Source organism: Tursiops truncatus, chromosome 9 (assembly GCF_011762595.2).
Source record: "Tursiops truncatus isolate mTurTru1 chromosome 9, mTurTru1.mat.Y, whole genome shotgun sequence".
Lineage (NCBI taxonomy): Eukaryota > Metazoa > Chordata > Mammalia > Artiodactyla > Delphinidae > Tursiops > Tursiops truncatus.
Window position 1 is genome coordinate 82,007,146 of NC_047042.1, and position 15,803 is coordinate 82,022,948.

At 57.0% G+C, this 15,803-nt stretch overlaps 1 protein-coding gene across 7 annotated transcripts; it reads right to left on the minus strand.

Annotated features, from left to right (window-relative positions):
• Window positions 1–2,379: 2,379 nt before the first annotated feature.
• PRRT4 (proline rich transmembrane protein 4) lies at window positions 2,380–14,635 on the minus strand. 7 transcript variants are annotated; one of them, XM_073809900.1, is made up of 6 exons: window positions 12,346–12,735; window positions 10,388–11,111; window positions 10,198–10,302; window positions 9,753–9,872; window positions 4,524–4,750; window positions 2,380–4,001 (listed from the first exon to the last, which is right to left on the minus strand). In XM_073809900.1, exons 2-6 carry the CDS (start codon window positions 11,037–11,039, stop codon window positions 2,925–2,927), a joined length of 2,181 nt encoding a protein of 726 aa, XP_073666001.1. In that variant the 5' UTR covers window positions 11,040–11,111; window positions 12,346–12,735; the 3' UTR covers window positions 2,380–2,924. The 7 variants fall into 7 exon arrangements, with proteins under 7 accessions (XP_073666001.1, XP_019779959.2, XP_019779949.2 ...); XM_033863203.2 differs by having other exon boundaries at window positions 2,959–3,489; window positions 12,346–12,729; XM_019924400.3 differs by lacking the exon at window positions 12,346–12,735 and adding an exon at window positions 12,890–14,635 and having other exon boundaries at window positions 2,380–4,750.
• Between the last annotated feature and the right edge of the window lie 1,168 nt (window positions 14,636–15,803).

Consider the following 15,803-nt stretch of genomic DNA (forward strand, 5'->3'; position numbering starts at 1 on the left):
AAACAGCAGGAGTTGTGGTACCCTGCACCACATCGGCAACGTGGCTTCCAGGGGAAATAAACTGCTGGCCTCTTCTCATCCATCACTTGCAGGAGCCTGGAAAGGAAGTAAGAGAGGCGTGGGCTGTGCTCAGCCAGCCTCTCCCAAGCCCCATCCCCCTGGCTCCATTCCCGCTTTCAAGCCAAACCTTCTTATAATACCGCATACTTCTTGTTCTTAGCACTTCTCGCAAATGTAATTAATTACTTGTGTGACTGTAATTATTTATCTGATTAACTTTTTAATGTCTGCCTTCCCCCAAAGACCTTCAACTTCATAAGTTCAGGGCTGTTGTCCACCTAGTTCACCTGTCTACCCCCATCACCTAGCACATTGTAAGCATCCAATAAAATGCTTTAAAGAGATTGAATGAATGAAGGTGAGTTTGTTTCTCAGTCTCCTACAGTACTAAGAATTGGAACTGAGGGCGTATATATTACACCCTGGTCTACCCGGGCTCTTCTGGGAAACTGCTTTGGGTAAGGAAGGGCTGAGGCATGAGACAAAAGGGGAGGGTTGTCTCACGAAAGTCTCAGCCTCTTGATCAAGTCAAAGGGCTTAGGCGATTCTTGCTGAGGAAAATCAAAGAAGTGCTGGAGCTGGTGAGTAACAAGCTGTATTCCCCTGCCCGCTCCCCATCTCACCAGCCCCATTCAGAGCTTCCAAACAGAAAAGGAGTGTGTGTGTGTGTGTGTGTGTGTGTGTGTGTGTGTGTGTGTATGTATGCGCGCCAGTGCCTGCTTCTGTGAGAGAGAGGCGGACAGACAAACATACAGAGAGACTGACTGGGGGTACGTGGGGCTTGGACTGCTTTGCTAAGAGCTGTGTGCCTGAACCCAAGGACCCTTGATGGGGACAGTGAGTGAGTGAGAGGAGCTGGCAAGGTTTAGGACGAGGAAGAGATGGCAGAGAGGACTTGAGTGTGAGCAGAGGCAGATGGAAGGGTAAGTGGGCAAGAAAGGAAACAATTTCTCGGAGCAGCTCTGGTGCTGGGGCCGCTACAGCCACTACGACACCAGTGAGAAATGCCTGTAATTAGGAGGATGGCAGTTCTCTGGGCCTCAGCCCAGAGTGACGATGCTGCAAGAATTTCTGAGCCAAGCTGAGCCAGGTGATGGAGGAGACACGGTCAGAACCACTCCAGTCCCACTCCTCAGCTGTGCCTGCCCCAGGCTCCTCTCATTTTCTCCCCTACGATGACCCTCACTTGCCCCAAGCATCATTGGCTTCCCTCCTCCTTCTGAGATTCCAGGCTCTGGGTGCTCCTTTCAGCCAAGACAGAGCTTCATGGGTGAGGAGAGCAGTGCTATAATTCTCCCACTAGCGCATTGGACCTGGTCTGGTGAGGCCCCTCCCCTCCCGGCCTCCCTGCTTCCCTCTTGCCTCCCTTGCTTCCCTTCTCAAATCCGCACACGCTGATGGGCAGAGTTGGAAGAAAAACCATTCCTATTCCTGTTTTTCCACTTCAAGCCTAGTAGGTGTGCCCCTGTAGGCTTCCCTGTGATGTGCAGGACATCTGCCAAAACACTGCCAGAATTCAGTTTTCAAATCTACGACTCTGTTTTAGTGCCACTCTGAACTTACCGCGTTTTAGCCAAATGACAAATGCACACTACAGTCAAATGCTCTGGACAAGGGAGGGATTACAGAGTGCCTGGTGGCCGGATGTATTCATGGGTCTCTGCACTGTGAGTTCTGCTTTGGTGGGTAGGATGGGGCTGGGGTTTGGGGAAGACAGGCTTTCTCCAGGGAGGATCTGCACCTGTGGGAGATGAATGTTCTCCAGGGGAAGGGGGTTGTTAGTCCAAACTTGAAGAGATCCTGCTGGTAGGTGGAGCAAGTCGTTTCCTCTGTGAATTCCTCTGGGTACGTGGCAGGGAGATTGCTGCGAAACCCAGCTCAAAGTGATCAAGCCCTTGAGATGTGTATCAACATTTCCATGAAGGACTTTGACACTAGCTAGTCCCTAACCACTTGTCCATCAGGACCTGAAGCCAGTTTCTTAGGAATGCAGACATTTCCACCAACGACTGTAGAGTTTCCAACCTCATTTCTCAGGGCAGTGATCCAACTCTGAAAAGCCACTTCCCAGGGAGTCAGAATGGTCTTCAAGGGGCCACTCCCAGGACCCTCACTCAGCCCAGATGGGCCATGGACCCGTCCATGGGGAAAGGTCATGCGGAGGACAAGACCCCTTGCAGTCAGGAGTGAAGGTCACTGGGGTCTGGGAGGGACCCAGCCGGGGAGGGACCCACCCCACCCAAACACTGCTTCTCTTCCAGCTCTGGCAGAACCATTGCTGCTATTGCCTCATCTAAGCTTTTCCAAGAAGGTGAGACCTTTCTCCTCTGAAAATATTTTATTGATAAATTAACTCTGAAAGCGCTTACCTCCCACCCTACTGCTGTAGAGTCTCCTAGATGGGCCGTGGACCCTTCTATGGGGAAGGATCGTGTGGAGCACAGGGAGTCTCACGCAGGGGTGGGATTTCCGGGCGTGGCAGAGGTGGGTGTGGGGACTGAGGCCAGCCCTGAGGTCGGCTGAGGACAGCCCCTCTCACTCAGCACCAGAGTGGGAAGTGGTGGTCTGGAGTGGAGCACCTTGGAGCTTTATTGCTGGTGAATGCCAAGGAAAAGTGGGACCCCTGCCAGCCTAGAATTGCAGCTGAGGGCATCAGTGCCCAGGGCTCCAGAGAAGGTGGCACTAGTTCCCAATCAACAGAACCTGGCTGCTGACTCACCCATCCAGGAGTCCCTGGATGGGAAAGGAAGCGGGGAGAGGTATCTGAGCCAGGCGGGATTGGGGAAGGGTTACAGTGTGCAGGTCTCGGGCAAAACAGGCGCCAGAAGGGGGCGTATTATCGGGGCGGCGAGGCGCCCACATCTTCACAGGTCTATGGTGTCGCTGCCCATGCTCAGCTCGTCAATCTGTCGGCAGGCGTCCAGGAATTGCTCCTGCAGCAAGGCCTCTTCGGCCTGCAGCTCAGGAGGCGGCTCTGGGGAGTCGCGGGAGGGTGGGGACAGGGCCTGGTAGGATCCTGAGGCCGGGAGGTTAGGGCTGCTTCCTGAGGGCCGCGGGGGACTGAGGACGCAGACCAGCGGACAGCGAGGGGGCCTGTCCGGGCTGGAGCACAGTAGCATGGACGAGCTGTCCCGCGACAGTCCGCACAGCGAGCCGGATGAGGCGCTGCTGCCCGCGGGCCAGGCCCCGGAAGAGGGGAGCTCGGGGGGCGCGGGGGAACCAGGGGCCTCCCCAGGCCTCCCAATGGGCCCGGCCCCGGTCTGCGCCCCCAGCGAGGCGGTGCGGTAGAGGCCGAGCCCCTGCAGGGCTTCCCCGAAGGCCGGGCCCTGGAAGAGGCCGGGCTTCAGCAGGGCTTCGCTGCAGAGGGCCTCCTCGATGCTGCGCCGCAGGTTGATGGGGGAGGGCGGGCGGAAGTCCACGGTGTAATCGCTGCAGGGGGAGGAAGCCGGGGAAGGGGCCGGGTTGGCGGCCGCGCCTTCGAAGCCACGGCAGCCTCCTCCCTGGAGAAGGAGGTCGGGACCCGGCCCTGCCAGGGCGCATAGCTGCAGCAGCTCCGCGTCGCCACGCGCGATAGCGCTCCCCAGGGGCTTCTTGTCGGGGGGCCCGGCGACCCAGCCTCCGGGCAGCAGAGGGGCGGCGTGGCCGGGGGACAAGCGGAAGAGCTTGGCCCAGCAGCGCGGCGGCACGCGGGGGCTGCAGAGCGCCGGGTAGAGGCCCAGCAACGCCAACGGAAGCGCGACGCCCACCTCGCCCAGGCGCAGGCCGAGCTGGAAGGCCCACCAGGGCCAGGGCCCCTCCAGGCCAGGTTGGCCGCCGTAGCCCAGCGCGTGCAGCACCTCGTAGCCCTGCAAGGCTCCGCTCAGCAGCCCGAAGGTGCCCGCCACTGGGGCCGTGCGCGCCGCGCGCCGCCAGGACTCGAGCGGGCCGAAGGGGCTGCGCGCCTGCGGGAAAGGAGTGGCGCCCTTGAAGCCGGACACTCCCAGGGGCGCTCCGGCCCGCCGACGACGACCCCCCAAGCAGGACAGCACCAGCAGGAGCCCGGAAAGGAGGGCGGCGAGGAAGGCGTGCAGCCCGCGGGAGGCGAGCCGCAGGGCCCGCAGCGGGCGATGGGCGGCGCTCCCGAGGGCGGCGGCGGCAGCCAGCCCCAGCCCCAGGAGCAGCAGCGCGGCCAGGGCGGCTGGACAGCGCGGCGGGCGCGGCCGGGCCAGAAGCAGGCAGGCCAGGCCCAGGCCGGCGGCCAGGCAGGGCAGCGGGAGGTCCTGCAGCAGCAGCCAGGCCAGCGCCGGCAACCGGTCGCGGTGCCCGTAGGCGTCGTAGAAGAGCGGGAAGGCCCGGGTGGTCCCGGCGGAGAGCAGGAGCAGGTCCAGCAGCGCCAGGCAGGGGGCGCCGGGCGGACAGCGCCAGGGCAAGAGGGCCAGAGCCAGCAGCGCCAGCAGGGCCACGAGGCCGAAGAGCGCGCCTACCCCGTACACATGGGCCTCCCAGGCCAAACCCCAGCGAGCCTTGGCCTCTGTCCAGTCGGCCTCCAGGGTCAGGAAGAAGAGGGGCAGTGGGGCCGCAGGAGGCTGCGCTTCGCGTTCAGGCAGTTCTCTGATACCGCAGGACCCTGGCCCACATTCTGGCTGCACCGAAAGGTTCCCAAGGCTGGCGGGAGAGGGGTCATCCAGGCCAGAGGTGGAGGTGGTGGAGTCTGTGGGCAAAGAACGTTTGAGTGAGGCATTCCGTGCAGTCCTCCCCTTGCCCACCCTAGAGCCAGTAGCCTGTATGCCAATCAGAGAGTCCTCATAGCTTCCAGGAGGGACTTGTCTTAAATTTGAGACTCAGTGACCTCGCAGCCCCTCACCCTCCCCTCCCACATCAAACTCCTCCGGCTGCAGTTTCAGCCCTCATGCCCTCCCCCCACCCCATCTACCCCCAGCTCCCTGCTTTGTTCATTACCCTGTGATTCCACTGAAAAGGGTTTTTCTTAAGAAGTCACAGAATTTTACAAGTGGAAGGAGCTGTAGAAGCCCCCTCTAGTTCAATCCTCCAGCCAGGAAGGAGGCTGCGTGAGAACAAGGATCGCTTTGCTCACATCTGAATACCCATGCCTAAAACAGTGCCTGGCACAGAGTGGGCACTGAGCAGATATTCGCTGAAGAAATGAATCCTCTTCTTTGCCAGATGAAGATATTGAGGCTCTGCTGAGAGGCCAAGTAACTTGTCCAAGGTTACACATTGGCAGAGCTGCAGCTAGAATCCAGATCTGAGCACCAGTTTGAGCCCCTCTCCTTGATTTCAGAGGCGCTTCGTAATACTAGTTTGCTTATCTCTTGTTCTGCACCCCTGACTCCCAACTCCCACCTTGGTGCTAGAAGAAGCTTGCCCTGCCTTTTTTCAGCTGCTCCCCTTTCTCCCTGTCTCGTCAGGAAAAGCCACCCCGCACTGCCCCCCCCACACACACACACAGCAGGGGGAGTGATATGACTCTCCCATCCCCAGCACCCTGAGAAAACACAGCCTTCCCTATTCACTGGCCTTCCTGCCTGCTACACCTCCAACCTCGGCCTACCCATGGCTATGGTCCCCATCCTAACTCAACTACAAAGCCATTGGTCTGAGGCTCTTACAATGCCCCTTTGGTTCTCACCCCCTTTTACAGAAGGTGACATTGAGATGGACTCCCCTGGGTCTCAAGACTACCCTTGAACTCTGAGGAAGGAACATTTGGGGGGATCATAGCTTAGCGAGTGAGCCCCTCAGGTGCTCTGGGGTTTGCTAACTTAGGCTCCCAGCCCCATCCTGTGCTCTAACATCTTCCCCACATCCCTTGAGGAAAGGAAAGTCAAGTAAGAGAGTGTGAGGACTAAGATCCCTAATTCTACTCTCCTGGAGCTAGAGAGGGGTGAAAAAGAGTTAGACCCAAGGATTTTCCATGGCCAGGCAGCAAGGGAAGATGCTTCACACTGGACCTCCCTCCCCCACCTAGCAGGCTTAGCAGAACTGCAGCTGCAGGGAAGGATGGAGGGAGAAAGATGGTGGAGAAGGATGGGAGGAGCCATATGGCGATGGGGAAATGCACGGGAGACAGATGTAGAATGAGGCGGGGACGATCTCCTGACAAGCAGACTCTTGCCCCAACTGCCTGGCCATACCCAGCCATGCCTCAGCAGGACAAAACAGGAAGACTCGAGGCGCACCCCCATCCCTACCCCAGGCAGTGCCAGCTTGTGCTGGGGACATGGAAAACAGAGCAATCCTAAGAACAAGGAAAACGAGTGAGTGGGCCAGAAAGCAGCCCTGGAAAGAGGGGAGGGGAAGGTAGAATTGGGCAACTGGGAGGGCAGAGAGGGAGCTGCCAAAAAATTACATATATACAGCTGGGTGCCTACTGCCAATGGCAGCATGTTCCCTGGTTCCTGTCCCATCATATGCCTCAAGTCTAAAATGGGGAAGAGCACCTAGTGCACAGGGCTGTTATGAGGATACATGGCCAGTGTGTGCAAAGCTCTTTGGAGAGACTGGTGCATCATAAGCATTTGATATACAACTGTTGTTGGTCTGATCATTATGGGCTACTGTTTATCACCCGTCAGTCATCGGTGTGTGTCTGTGTGAGTGTGACCATTTCTGGCCTCAAACTAAGTCTCAATTTAACTAACAAAAGGCTGTCTTCCCTTAGAAAGTCAACAATTAGTCAAATGAGTGAACATCAACGCATTGTCTCTCTGTGAACCCTGTTTAAAGAACACCATTTGGATGGACTGACCATCCCCAAACACCTACTGAAGACACAGCCGTGAGTTAAATGAGGAATCATTCAGCTGGGAACTGACGGCTTGCTGATTCGGTGGGGGGACAGGGTCAGTCTAACACCAGTGGGATCAAATAAACAAACATTCTCCCTCACCCCTCATTTATTGGTCCCCTCAGATACCCTTGCCCAAACCACTTCTGCAAAGTGGACGAGTCTCCTTGGTCTTTCCGGTCTTGGTGGGCTCTGCAGAGAGGCAAGGAGACCCCAGCCAGGAGCCCACAGCCTGCGCCAACCTGTTGCCCCTCATGCCTCCTCCTCGCTCACTGTACAGACAAGTGCAGCTCTCAGAGAGCTGCCCCACCTCACCCTCTTCCAGCTCCACTTCTCACTCGATGGCCACAGAAGACCCCATCTTTCACCTCTGGCCCAAAGCATTATGGTAACTAGAGCAACTTGCAACATTCCTAAGAAGCCAGAAAAAGAAGGAAAACCAGGAAATAGAGTACAGGCCCAGCTCAAGTGTCAGAGGAGAGAGCTCTGACCTAGGAGCACTGCTCCCAGGGGGCAGGGCAGGCCAGGTATGGGTGGGGACAGGTGAAGAAGGCCCAGCCTCTGTCTTTGACGGGTCCGCTTGACCTCATCCTCTGTCTCCCCATTTGAGGCTTCCACAGAAGGGGCCCTCGGTTTCCCCCAGAAGGTAGTGACTTCCTAGGATCCCTCTCCTGCGCAGGCCTCCCTTACAAGGTGGTCCCACTCTGGCCCTGTGACTCCTCTTGACCTCAGGGGCAAGAGAGGAGATGCGATGTCAATGTGAGTAACTGGTGCAGCCAGAGCAGACTGGGGAGGAGTTGCGAAGAGGGCCCGGCTCAATTTATGGAAAAGTCCACTAGCGCCCCGATCAAAGGGCTGGGGAATCACTCTCTACTCTGGATGCCTGAAGCTGCAGCCCGATCAGTGGCCTGGCCCCATCCCTCCCCCCAGCCCCACCTCCAGGATCACAGAGGATTGGTACTCCTTGTAAGGGTGACATTCGAAATATTTAACCACTGTTTCAGGGAATCAGAACAGCTGCCAGCCAGATGGTCAGGGAGGGGAGTGGCGCTCAGGAGGCTAAGGAGAGTGGGTAGTTATCAACTGGTATGGAGGTCTTTTACTATGTTAACGACCTGCACAACTGTTCAGCCCTTACTGGCTGAATGCAAGCTCTGTCCGAGGTGAAGCAGACCTAATGCAAGAGAAGAGAAGCCCTAGGCCCAAAGGTTAACTGTACCGAGGTTAGAAAGTTCCCAGAGAAGACACAGAGAGACTCCCTTTATCCCCTAACTGCTTGCCACTAGTCCCCGCAGAAGGTGCTGGCAGGAACAAGGCTCTTTGGCCTTCTCTCCAGGAGGCCTGCAGCCCTCCGGGGTTTATCCAAGAGGAACAGCCAGGAAGAGGCTGGGTTCCTGCAGCCGTAGAGAGGAGGGGGAAGGAGGGCGGGGCCCCCAGCCGCTGGGCTGCCTCTGATATTGTCCAGACTCATTAAACCTGCCTGGCCAGCGCTGTCACCAAGGCTGGCAGACCGCCACCCAGCATCCTTCCCCTGAGGCCACAGAGCCTGCCCCCAACTCCACAGCAGATCCTGCCACTGCTGCACACTGGGCTCGATGGGGAGGAGACGGCAGGCTCCCCACCCACACGCCCAGGAGTGCTGAGTCGGCTCGGGAGGAAACGACAGGCAGGTGCTGCGTTAAGTCTGGAGCTGGAAGAAGCTCGGGCGGGGACCAGCGATTTCCACTGCTGCACCAGTTCCTAGTGTGGAGTGGCTGAGAGGATTCCCAGCCACAGTTAACCCTTTGCATGTCCCCCTTGGCCTCACCTACCAGAACCTCTCCCCAGGCAGCATGCCCTCTGCCTTTTGTGGTATGTGTTGTCCCACCACATTTAGGGGCCACGGTTGCCATGTCTGAGAGGTAGATCTGGAATGTACTTGGGATACACCGGGGAAAGAAGCAAGGTTAACAGACACTATTTAATGAGCTAATACTTTGTGCCCGTTACATTATGTGGAAGCTTTACAATAACAAAATAGGCACTATTATTAAACTCCAGATATAAGAGAAAATTTAGGCTCAGAGAAATTAAATAGCCTGTCCAAGGTCACCAGCCAGTTAGGAAGGGGATTGGGATTCAAGTCTCAAAGCCAAGTCTCAGGATTCCAGAGCCCCTGGTCTTTCCTCTGCACCACCAGCTTGTCTATGTGCGTGTTCTGAAAGGCTCCCTTGAACAAGGATGGCATCTGTCTGTGTAAGGTCTTCTCTTTAACGTCTTCCCAATGAGGGGCCCAACTCTGCCTATATCTGACAGCATGTCACGTCAGATCAGACGGCAAAGGAGAGAGCCCCAAGGTCGGAGTGGGAGGGTAGGGAGGCAGGCCAGGCAGACTGGAGTAGAGGGTGGGGTTAGTGCTGAGGCTGTGGAAATCATGAAGGAGTTCCTGTGTCCGTTTGCCCCTGATACATTTGTCTACATCCTGCTCTGCCTGTGATTGTAAAACTCCCAGAGGACCATTACTTAACTCTGTGTGGGACCATCCTCAGCAACACTTGTTCTCAGACCATTAATATATATCTCCACAGTGGTGATGAAGAGAATGGTGATGACAGTGAAATACAAGGATCCCAGACTGCCGATGAGTGGCTAGCATGTAGTAAGTGCTCAATAAATAATTGTCAGGCTTCCCGGGTGGCACAGTGGTTGAGAGTCCGCCTGCCGATGCAGGGGACACAGGTTCGTGCCCCGGTCCAGGAGGATCCCACATGCCACGGAGCGGCTGCGCCCGTGAGCCATGGCTGCTGGGCCTGAACGTCCGGAGCCTGTGCTCCGTGACGGGAGGGACCACAGCAGTGAGAGGCCCGCGTACCGCAAAAAAAAAAAAAAAAAAAAATTGTCAAGTTTCAATGAATTGGATACTTACCTAGTGATGCTGTTGCAATCAAGGCAGAGCTTAGGGAAGCAGCTGGGTCCAGTGGCCTTGGACTTGGGAGCTTTGTCTCCTGGGGGGATGGGGGCGGGGACAGAGTGGTGCCAAAGAGCCCTGCAAAGGGAGCACATAGGGCTAGACTGCCGTCCTACCAGCCAGCGTTGGCCTCTGGAGCTTTGGAGAAAATCCTGTCCTTTCTCAGAGCCTGACCTATGGGAGCCACTGTCCCAGGGATTGTAGCCACATGTGTACCAGAAGCTAAGCTACAAGGACCAAACCAGACTTAGCATGGCAAAGAGGGCATTTCCCCATAGAGCAGTGGCTGGTATCCCAGGCCCTGGGAGAAGGAATGCGAGCTGCCCTTGAGTCAAGGGAAAAAGGAGGTGCTGGCATTTAGGGGTGTTCCATAAATGCTTGTTGCAGTAAAGTAGACACTCACCTGGAGAACCCGAAATTCCAGAGGCAGAGCTTGGGGATGGAACTGGGTCCGGGGGGCTCAGGCCTGATAAGTTCCGGAGTGGGGACACAGTAGTGCCAAAGAACCCTGCAAAAGGAGCCCAGGCTGAAGCTTCCTCCTACCTGCCAGATTGCCCAGCAGGGGCACTCCTTGGGTTGGGGTGGGTACTCACCAAAGGGTCCCAGGCGCCCAGCAATCTCTGCCAGGCTGGCCCGCAGGCTGGGCAGCAGGGGCAGTGTTCGATGTCCAAGCGTTGGGGCTACGCCTGCTCTCAGCGCCATGTCAAACTTCAGCTCCAGCTCACTCTGGTGGAGTCTGGGAGCACTGGATGGAGGTGCCGTAGCTGTCAGAGCAGTATCCCAGGTCATGGTGCCCATCCTGGGCTGGTAGGGAGCAGTGGGCCGGTCAGTGGGCCCAGCGAGGAGGGATGTGGACTCCAGAGGCCAGGAGGAGGCCCAGGGAGTAGAGCTGCCTTCAGCAGAGCCCCGCTCTGGGGGGGAGTTCCCGAGAGAGCCCACCAGGAGTTCCCAAAGGGGGCCAGTCCTCAGCCCACCGGCCACCTCTTCCTCTGGCTCCCGGCTCGGCCCAGGAGAAAGTGCCCGGGTCTCCGTGACAGAGCTCCCCCAAGCAGCAGCAGGTCTCCGAAGGTGGAATTTGAAGTTAAGCCCCAGGTTGAGAGACAGCACGGAGGCCTCACTCTGAGGTGGCGGGGCCAAAGTGGTGACATGGGCACCTGGGACAGAGGAGGCAGCCTGGGCGCCCACAGGGACAGCAAGCAGGACCCAGTAGAACAGCCCCAGCCCCAGACAGCCATACCCCGCCATGGCCCCTCCCGGCCTCAGGCGGCCTGGGTAGGCAGGGGGCTCAGATCTTCAGCACCTCTGAGCACGAAGGTCCTGGAGAGAGGAGAGGTGCTATGAGCTCTGGCTGCCTGGGATCTGATGCCCCAGAGAGACTTCTGATCCCAGAGAAGCAGGTGGTGGGGATAGGACACAAAGGCTTCTGCCCAAGGAGAGTTGCCAGCTTCTTCCTGAACATTCAGGCCCCAGCACGAATCTCTTCCCTGCAGTTTCCCTTCTCTCCCAGCCAAGGTTCCTTCTCCCTAAGCCCCTGCCTCCCCCACCTGCTCAGTCTGGGGACGGGTCTGACTGCATCCAGCTGCCCTCATCCTTGACTGACAGCAGAGCGAGTGAGTGGACGTGGCTCCCAGACTCAGATCCCTTCTGAGTCTTCTCTTCTCTCTTTCCTCCCTCAAATATCTGTTGAGGCCTACTATGTGCTGAGCACCCTTCTGGTAATACAACTGTGAACAAGCTAGCCCTCACAGGTGAGCCTCAGCACATTCCCACCCCAGCTCCGGCCCCCTCTACGATGTGTGTCCGCTCGCTCAGACCCTGGGAGCACTGGTCCCCGGAGGGATGCAGCACAGGGTGAGTGAGCTGGCAGAGATGGAGAAGGCAGCTCTGGCCAGGGAAGCAGGGTGCCCTGGTCTGGCAGAAGCTCTGTCCCTTCAGCCTTTTCCCTCTTTCCTGCGGCTTGGCCGGCTCCCTATCCCTTAACCCTAGAAGTACTGGGGGGAGGGTCAGCTTGGCCATCTCTGGCTTCCGGCGGGGGGGGGGGGGGAAGATGGCTAGGCAGGCAAACTGGACAAGGGGCTGCTGCAGTAGACTCCTAACTCCCCGGCCCCCAGGCGCCTACATCTGGTAGGGGAAGGGGAGGGTGAGCCAGGGACGGAGGTGCACCCAGCACCCTTACATCACACACACGGCCACACCTAGCACCCATGACACACTCACCTACTCACCCTTCACACACCCCTGCACGTAAGTGCGCACACACGCGCGCACACACACACACACACTTGGTCCTGCCGAGCCCCCTCCCTCCTACACGGGTTCAGACCCAAGCTCAGTGAGCTCGCAGCCTGCTCTGTGTCACAGGCACACACACACACCCCTACCTCACAGACACACACAGTATATACCGACACAGAGGCATACACACCCCTACACACACATTCGCACGCTCCTTACAGACACACAGCACACACCGTCATCCCCCGACATGCACATTCCTACACACCCACCCACCCGCCCCTACAGGCAGGCGCGCGCGCGCACGCGCACACACCTCCCTCTCCCGCTGCCCTGACGGCAGACGTGCTCCTCTTGCTCTCTCCCGCAGGCGGGTCTCCTCCGACAAGTACCCCGAGAAGGGGCGGTCGCGGCGGCCCAGGCGCCCCGCTGGGCGATGCCCCACCGACTCTGGTCGGTTCTCTCTGCGCCCGACGCCCCCTTGGCTCGTCCCGGCCACCGCGGCTTCGCCGACGCGCTGCCCCGGGTCTGGCGCGGCCCGTCCCCGGCCCGCAGCGCTGGCCCCAGGCAGGCGGCCCGGCCCGGTTCAGGCTCCGCGCTCCCTCCCACTGCGCCGCCTCCAGGCTGCGAGCGTCGCTCCCCGGCAGAGCCGCGCGCCGGGCTCCGCGGCAGCCGCGTTCTGACCGCCCGCCTTCCCCGCCTCCTGCGCTCCCGCCCCTCGCGCCCGCCCTCTCCCCTCCTCCTCCCCCGGACCGCGGCCCGCGGTCCGCCCCCAACCTGACCGGCAGGCAGGCGGGCGCGCACCGCAGCGCTGAGCCGCCGCCGCCTCTGTGCCCGCGTCCCCACGCGCGCTCATTCACCCGGCGCTGCCGCCCAGCCGCGGCAGGCGCGGGCACCGCGTTCTCAGCCCGGCGCCGCAGCCGCACTCTCCCAGGGCGGCCCATCACACACATCCACTCGTACGCCGTCCCCAGGAAACACCGCGGGCCAGAGCACCACGCGCGCGCTCGTGTGCACACACGCGCGCGCGCGCACACACGGCAGCCTGCCCAGGATGGCACCCCCGACAAGAAGAACCACTATGTTTATTAAGCCGTGAGTGGAAGGTGTAATAAGCACGTCTGCACCCCTTATTTCATTAGTCCTCAGCACAACCCTGTGGGTGTCCCCATTTCACAGACAGGTAAATTAAGGCCCGGGGTGGGTGGGGAAACTCACGAACTTGCCCAAGATTACAAAGCTGGGCAACCTGAACCCAGTCCCTCTGCAGTTTTCTCCATCACCTGGTGGCTTTCAACATTTGGAAGTGCCTCCAACACTTCACAGGTGAACCACCAAGTGTCAATCCGTGTGTAACATTTCTTTTTGCTAAAACTGATCTCTCAAAAATACTGAAGAGTTTCAGAAATGTCTCTAACCTTGTGAGAGGTGGCTTACAACTTGTTTCCAATAAGGGGTAAGAGGAGAACAATGAAGTCAAAGAGTGTGCGGTCCAGGAATATTAAGAGCACGCAGGCCAGTGTTGAAGATAACTAAAGAGCAGGGCTGTCACTGTGGATATTTCATGGACCCTATCATGCTGTCACAGTGACTGATTTAAGTAGTACTGGCTCGTTTGTGCTGACTTGAATCTCTAAATCCCTCCCAAGGGCTTCCCTGGTGGCACAGTGGTTAAGAATCCGCCTGCCAATGCAGGGGACACGGGTTCGAGCCCGGGAAGATCTCACATGCTGCGGAGCAACTAAGCCCGTGAGCCACAACTACTGAGCCTGCGCTCTGGAGCCTGCGAGCCACAACTACTGAGCCCACGTGCCACAACTACTGAAGCCCACGCGCCTAGAGCCCGTGCTCCGCAACAAGGGAAGCCACCACAATGAGAAGCCTGCACACCGCAAGGAAGAGTAGTCCCTGGTCATGGCAACTAGAGAAAGCCTGTGCACAGCAACAAAGACCCAATGCAGCCAAAAATAAATAACTAAATTTCTAATAAATAAATCCCTCCCAAAATGTTAGTATTTGAAAGTATCAGGCGAACATAAAACACAGGCGGTTCCTTGCACCACACAAAGCTGTCCCCAAAATCCCAGACGTTCTACTGTGTGCCGAGCACCATGCTGGATGCTTAGGTGTCTCCTCACTTAGTCCTCATCATAGGCCACACAGAGAGAAAAATGAGTGTCACCAGGTAACAGCCTTGGATGTTACCCTGATCCCCCTACCTCGCTGTTCTGCAGGGTTGGGGAGAGGGTGCTTAAAGAGTTACCCAGGGGCTTCCCTGGCGGCGCAGTGGCTAAGAATCCACCTGCCAATGCAGGGGACACGAGTTCGAGCCCTGGTCGGGGAAGATTCCACATGCGCGGAGCAACTCAGCCTGAGCGCCACAACTACTGAGCCTATGCTCCAGAGCCCGCGTTAAAAAAAAAAAAGTTACCTAGGGCAGATCTGTCTCAAGAATGGCTAACACAGCACTTGGCCCAGGCACATGCTCAATGAATATTAGCAGAGTGAAGAACGAATGAATGAATGATTCTAGGGCCCAAATGGGCGATGGGTTGCATTTCAGAAAGGCATCCAGAACTCACTTTCTTATCACAGAATTCCCCCAATTGATGTAAGATAAACTCAGGCCACTAACTGAGCCCCTCTCCAGGAAACATCAACGATGAAGTCTGGGATTTATTCTGGGTCTCTAAACAAAATATTGCCAGGGGCTTTCCCTGGATGCACCCTCAGGGATCACTATAGGGCCCCTCCTCTAGTAGGAAATCGCCCTAGTCATTTAGGGGCTGCCTGGAGGCTGCATACTGGGATCCAGCCTCTGGGTTTCTCTCATATACTTAATAAAAGATATCCCACTAAATAAAAGTTATCCCACTAGAGACGCTTTCCTTGAATCCTCCTCATAGAAAGGCTCATTTCCTGCTAATCATGTTCAGTTAAAGACTTCTAAATGAAAAGACAGACAGAAATAAACATGCCCCAGTACATTAAAATAACAATCCTCCATGACCAATAACAATCCTCCCAGTAATTATATATGTATGTATATATATTATATATATATATATATTTTTTTTTTTTTTTGCGGTATGCAGGCCTCTCACTGTTGTGGCCTCTCCCATTGCGGAGCACAGGCTCCGGATGCGCAGGCTCAGTGTCCATGGCTCACGGGCCCAGCCGCTCCGCGGCATGTGGGATCTTCCCGGACTGGGGCACGAACCTGTGTCCCCTGCATCAGCAGGCAGTCTCTCAACCACTGCGCCACCAGGGAAGCCCTAATTATATTTTTTAAAAGGGAAATTAGGGTTCTGGGTTAAGATGGTAATTGAATGTGTACATCTAATTTCACTCCCTCCTAAAACCCCACTAAAACTTCCATAAAGAGATTTTTAAATCAAGAGATAAACCTACAAGGATAGACAGAACAGGGAAAAAGACAACAGTCACAAAATTTTTGAAGCAGGATGCCAGACCAGCCATCTGGTTATTTACTGACTTACCAGCGCCAAGGAAAAAGACATCTCAGCTGGCAGTGGCGAAAATTGAGAGCCAACTTGATCTACATGGCAAGGTTCTCAGAGGCACAGAAATTGGGAGTCCAAGGTACCTCTGGATTCCCAGAGGTGAAAGGTGGAAGAGGTTGCTAAGATAAGGACCAGGATGAGAAGTTAGATCCCTCCATCTCTCCCCCAGCTCCAAGCCCCTGGGCAACAGTTCCTCCCCTATGCCAGCCAGAGTCTGGGGGATTTTCCTCTGAAGAGTGTAAGATACAAG

Excerpts from the sequence above, each read along its gene's own strand:
- PRRT4 (XM_019924400.3), bottom strand. The coding sequence starts at position 11,039 with ATGGCGGGGTATGGCTGTCTGGGGCTGGGGCTGTTCTACTGGGTCCTG. Across the intron at positions 9,873-10,197 it reads TGGAATTTCGGGTTCTCCAG|GGCTCTTTGGCACCACTCTG; the intron begins GTGAGTGTCTAC and ends CTCCCTTTGCAG. Across the intron at positions 4,751-9,752 it reads GATTGCAACAGCATCACTAG|ACTCCACCACCTCCACCTCT; the intron begins GTAAGTATCCAA and ends CTTTGCCCACAG.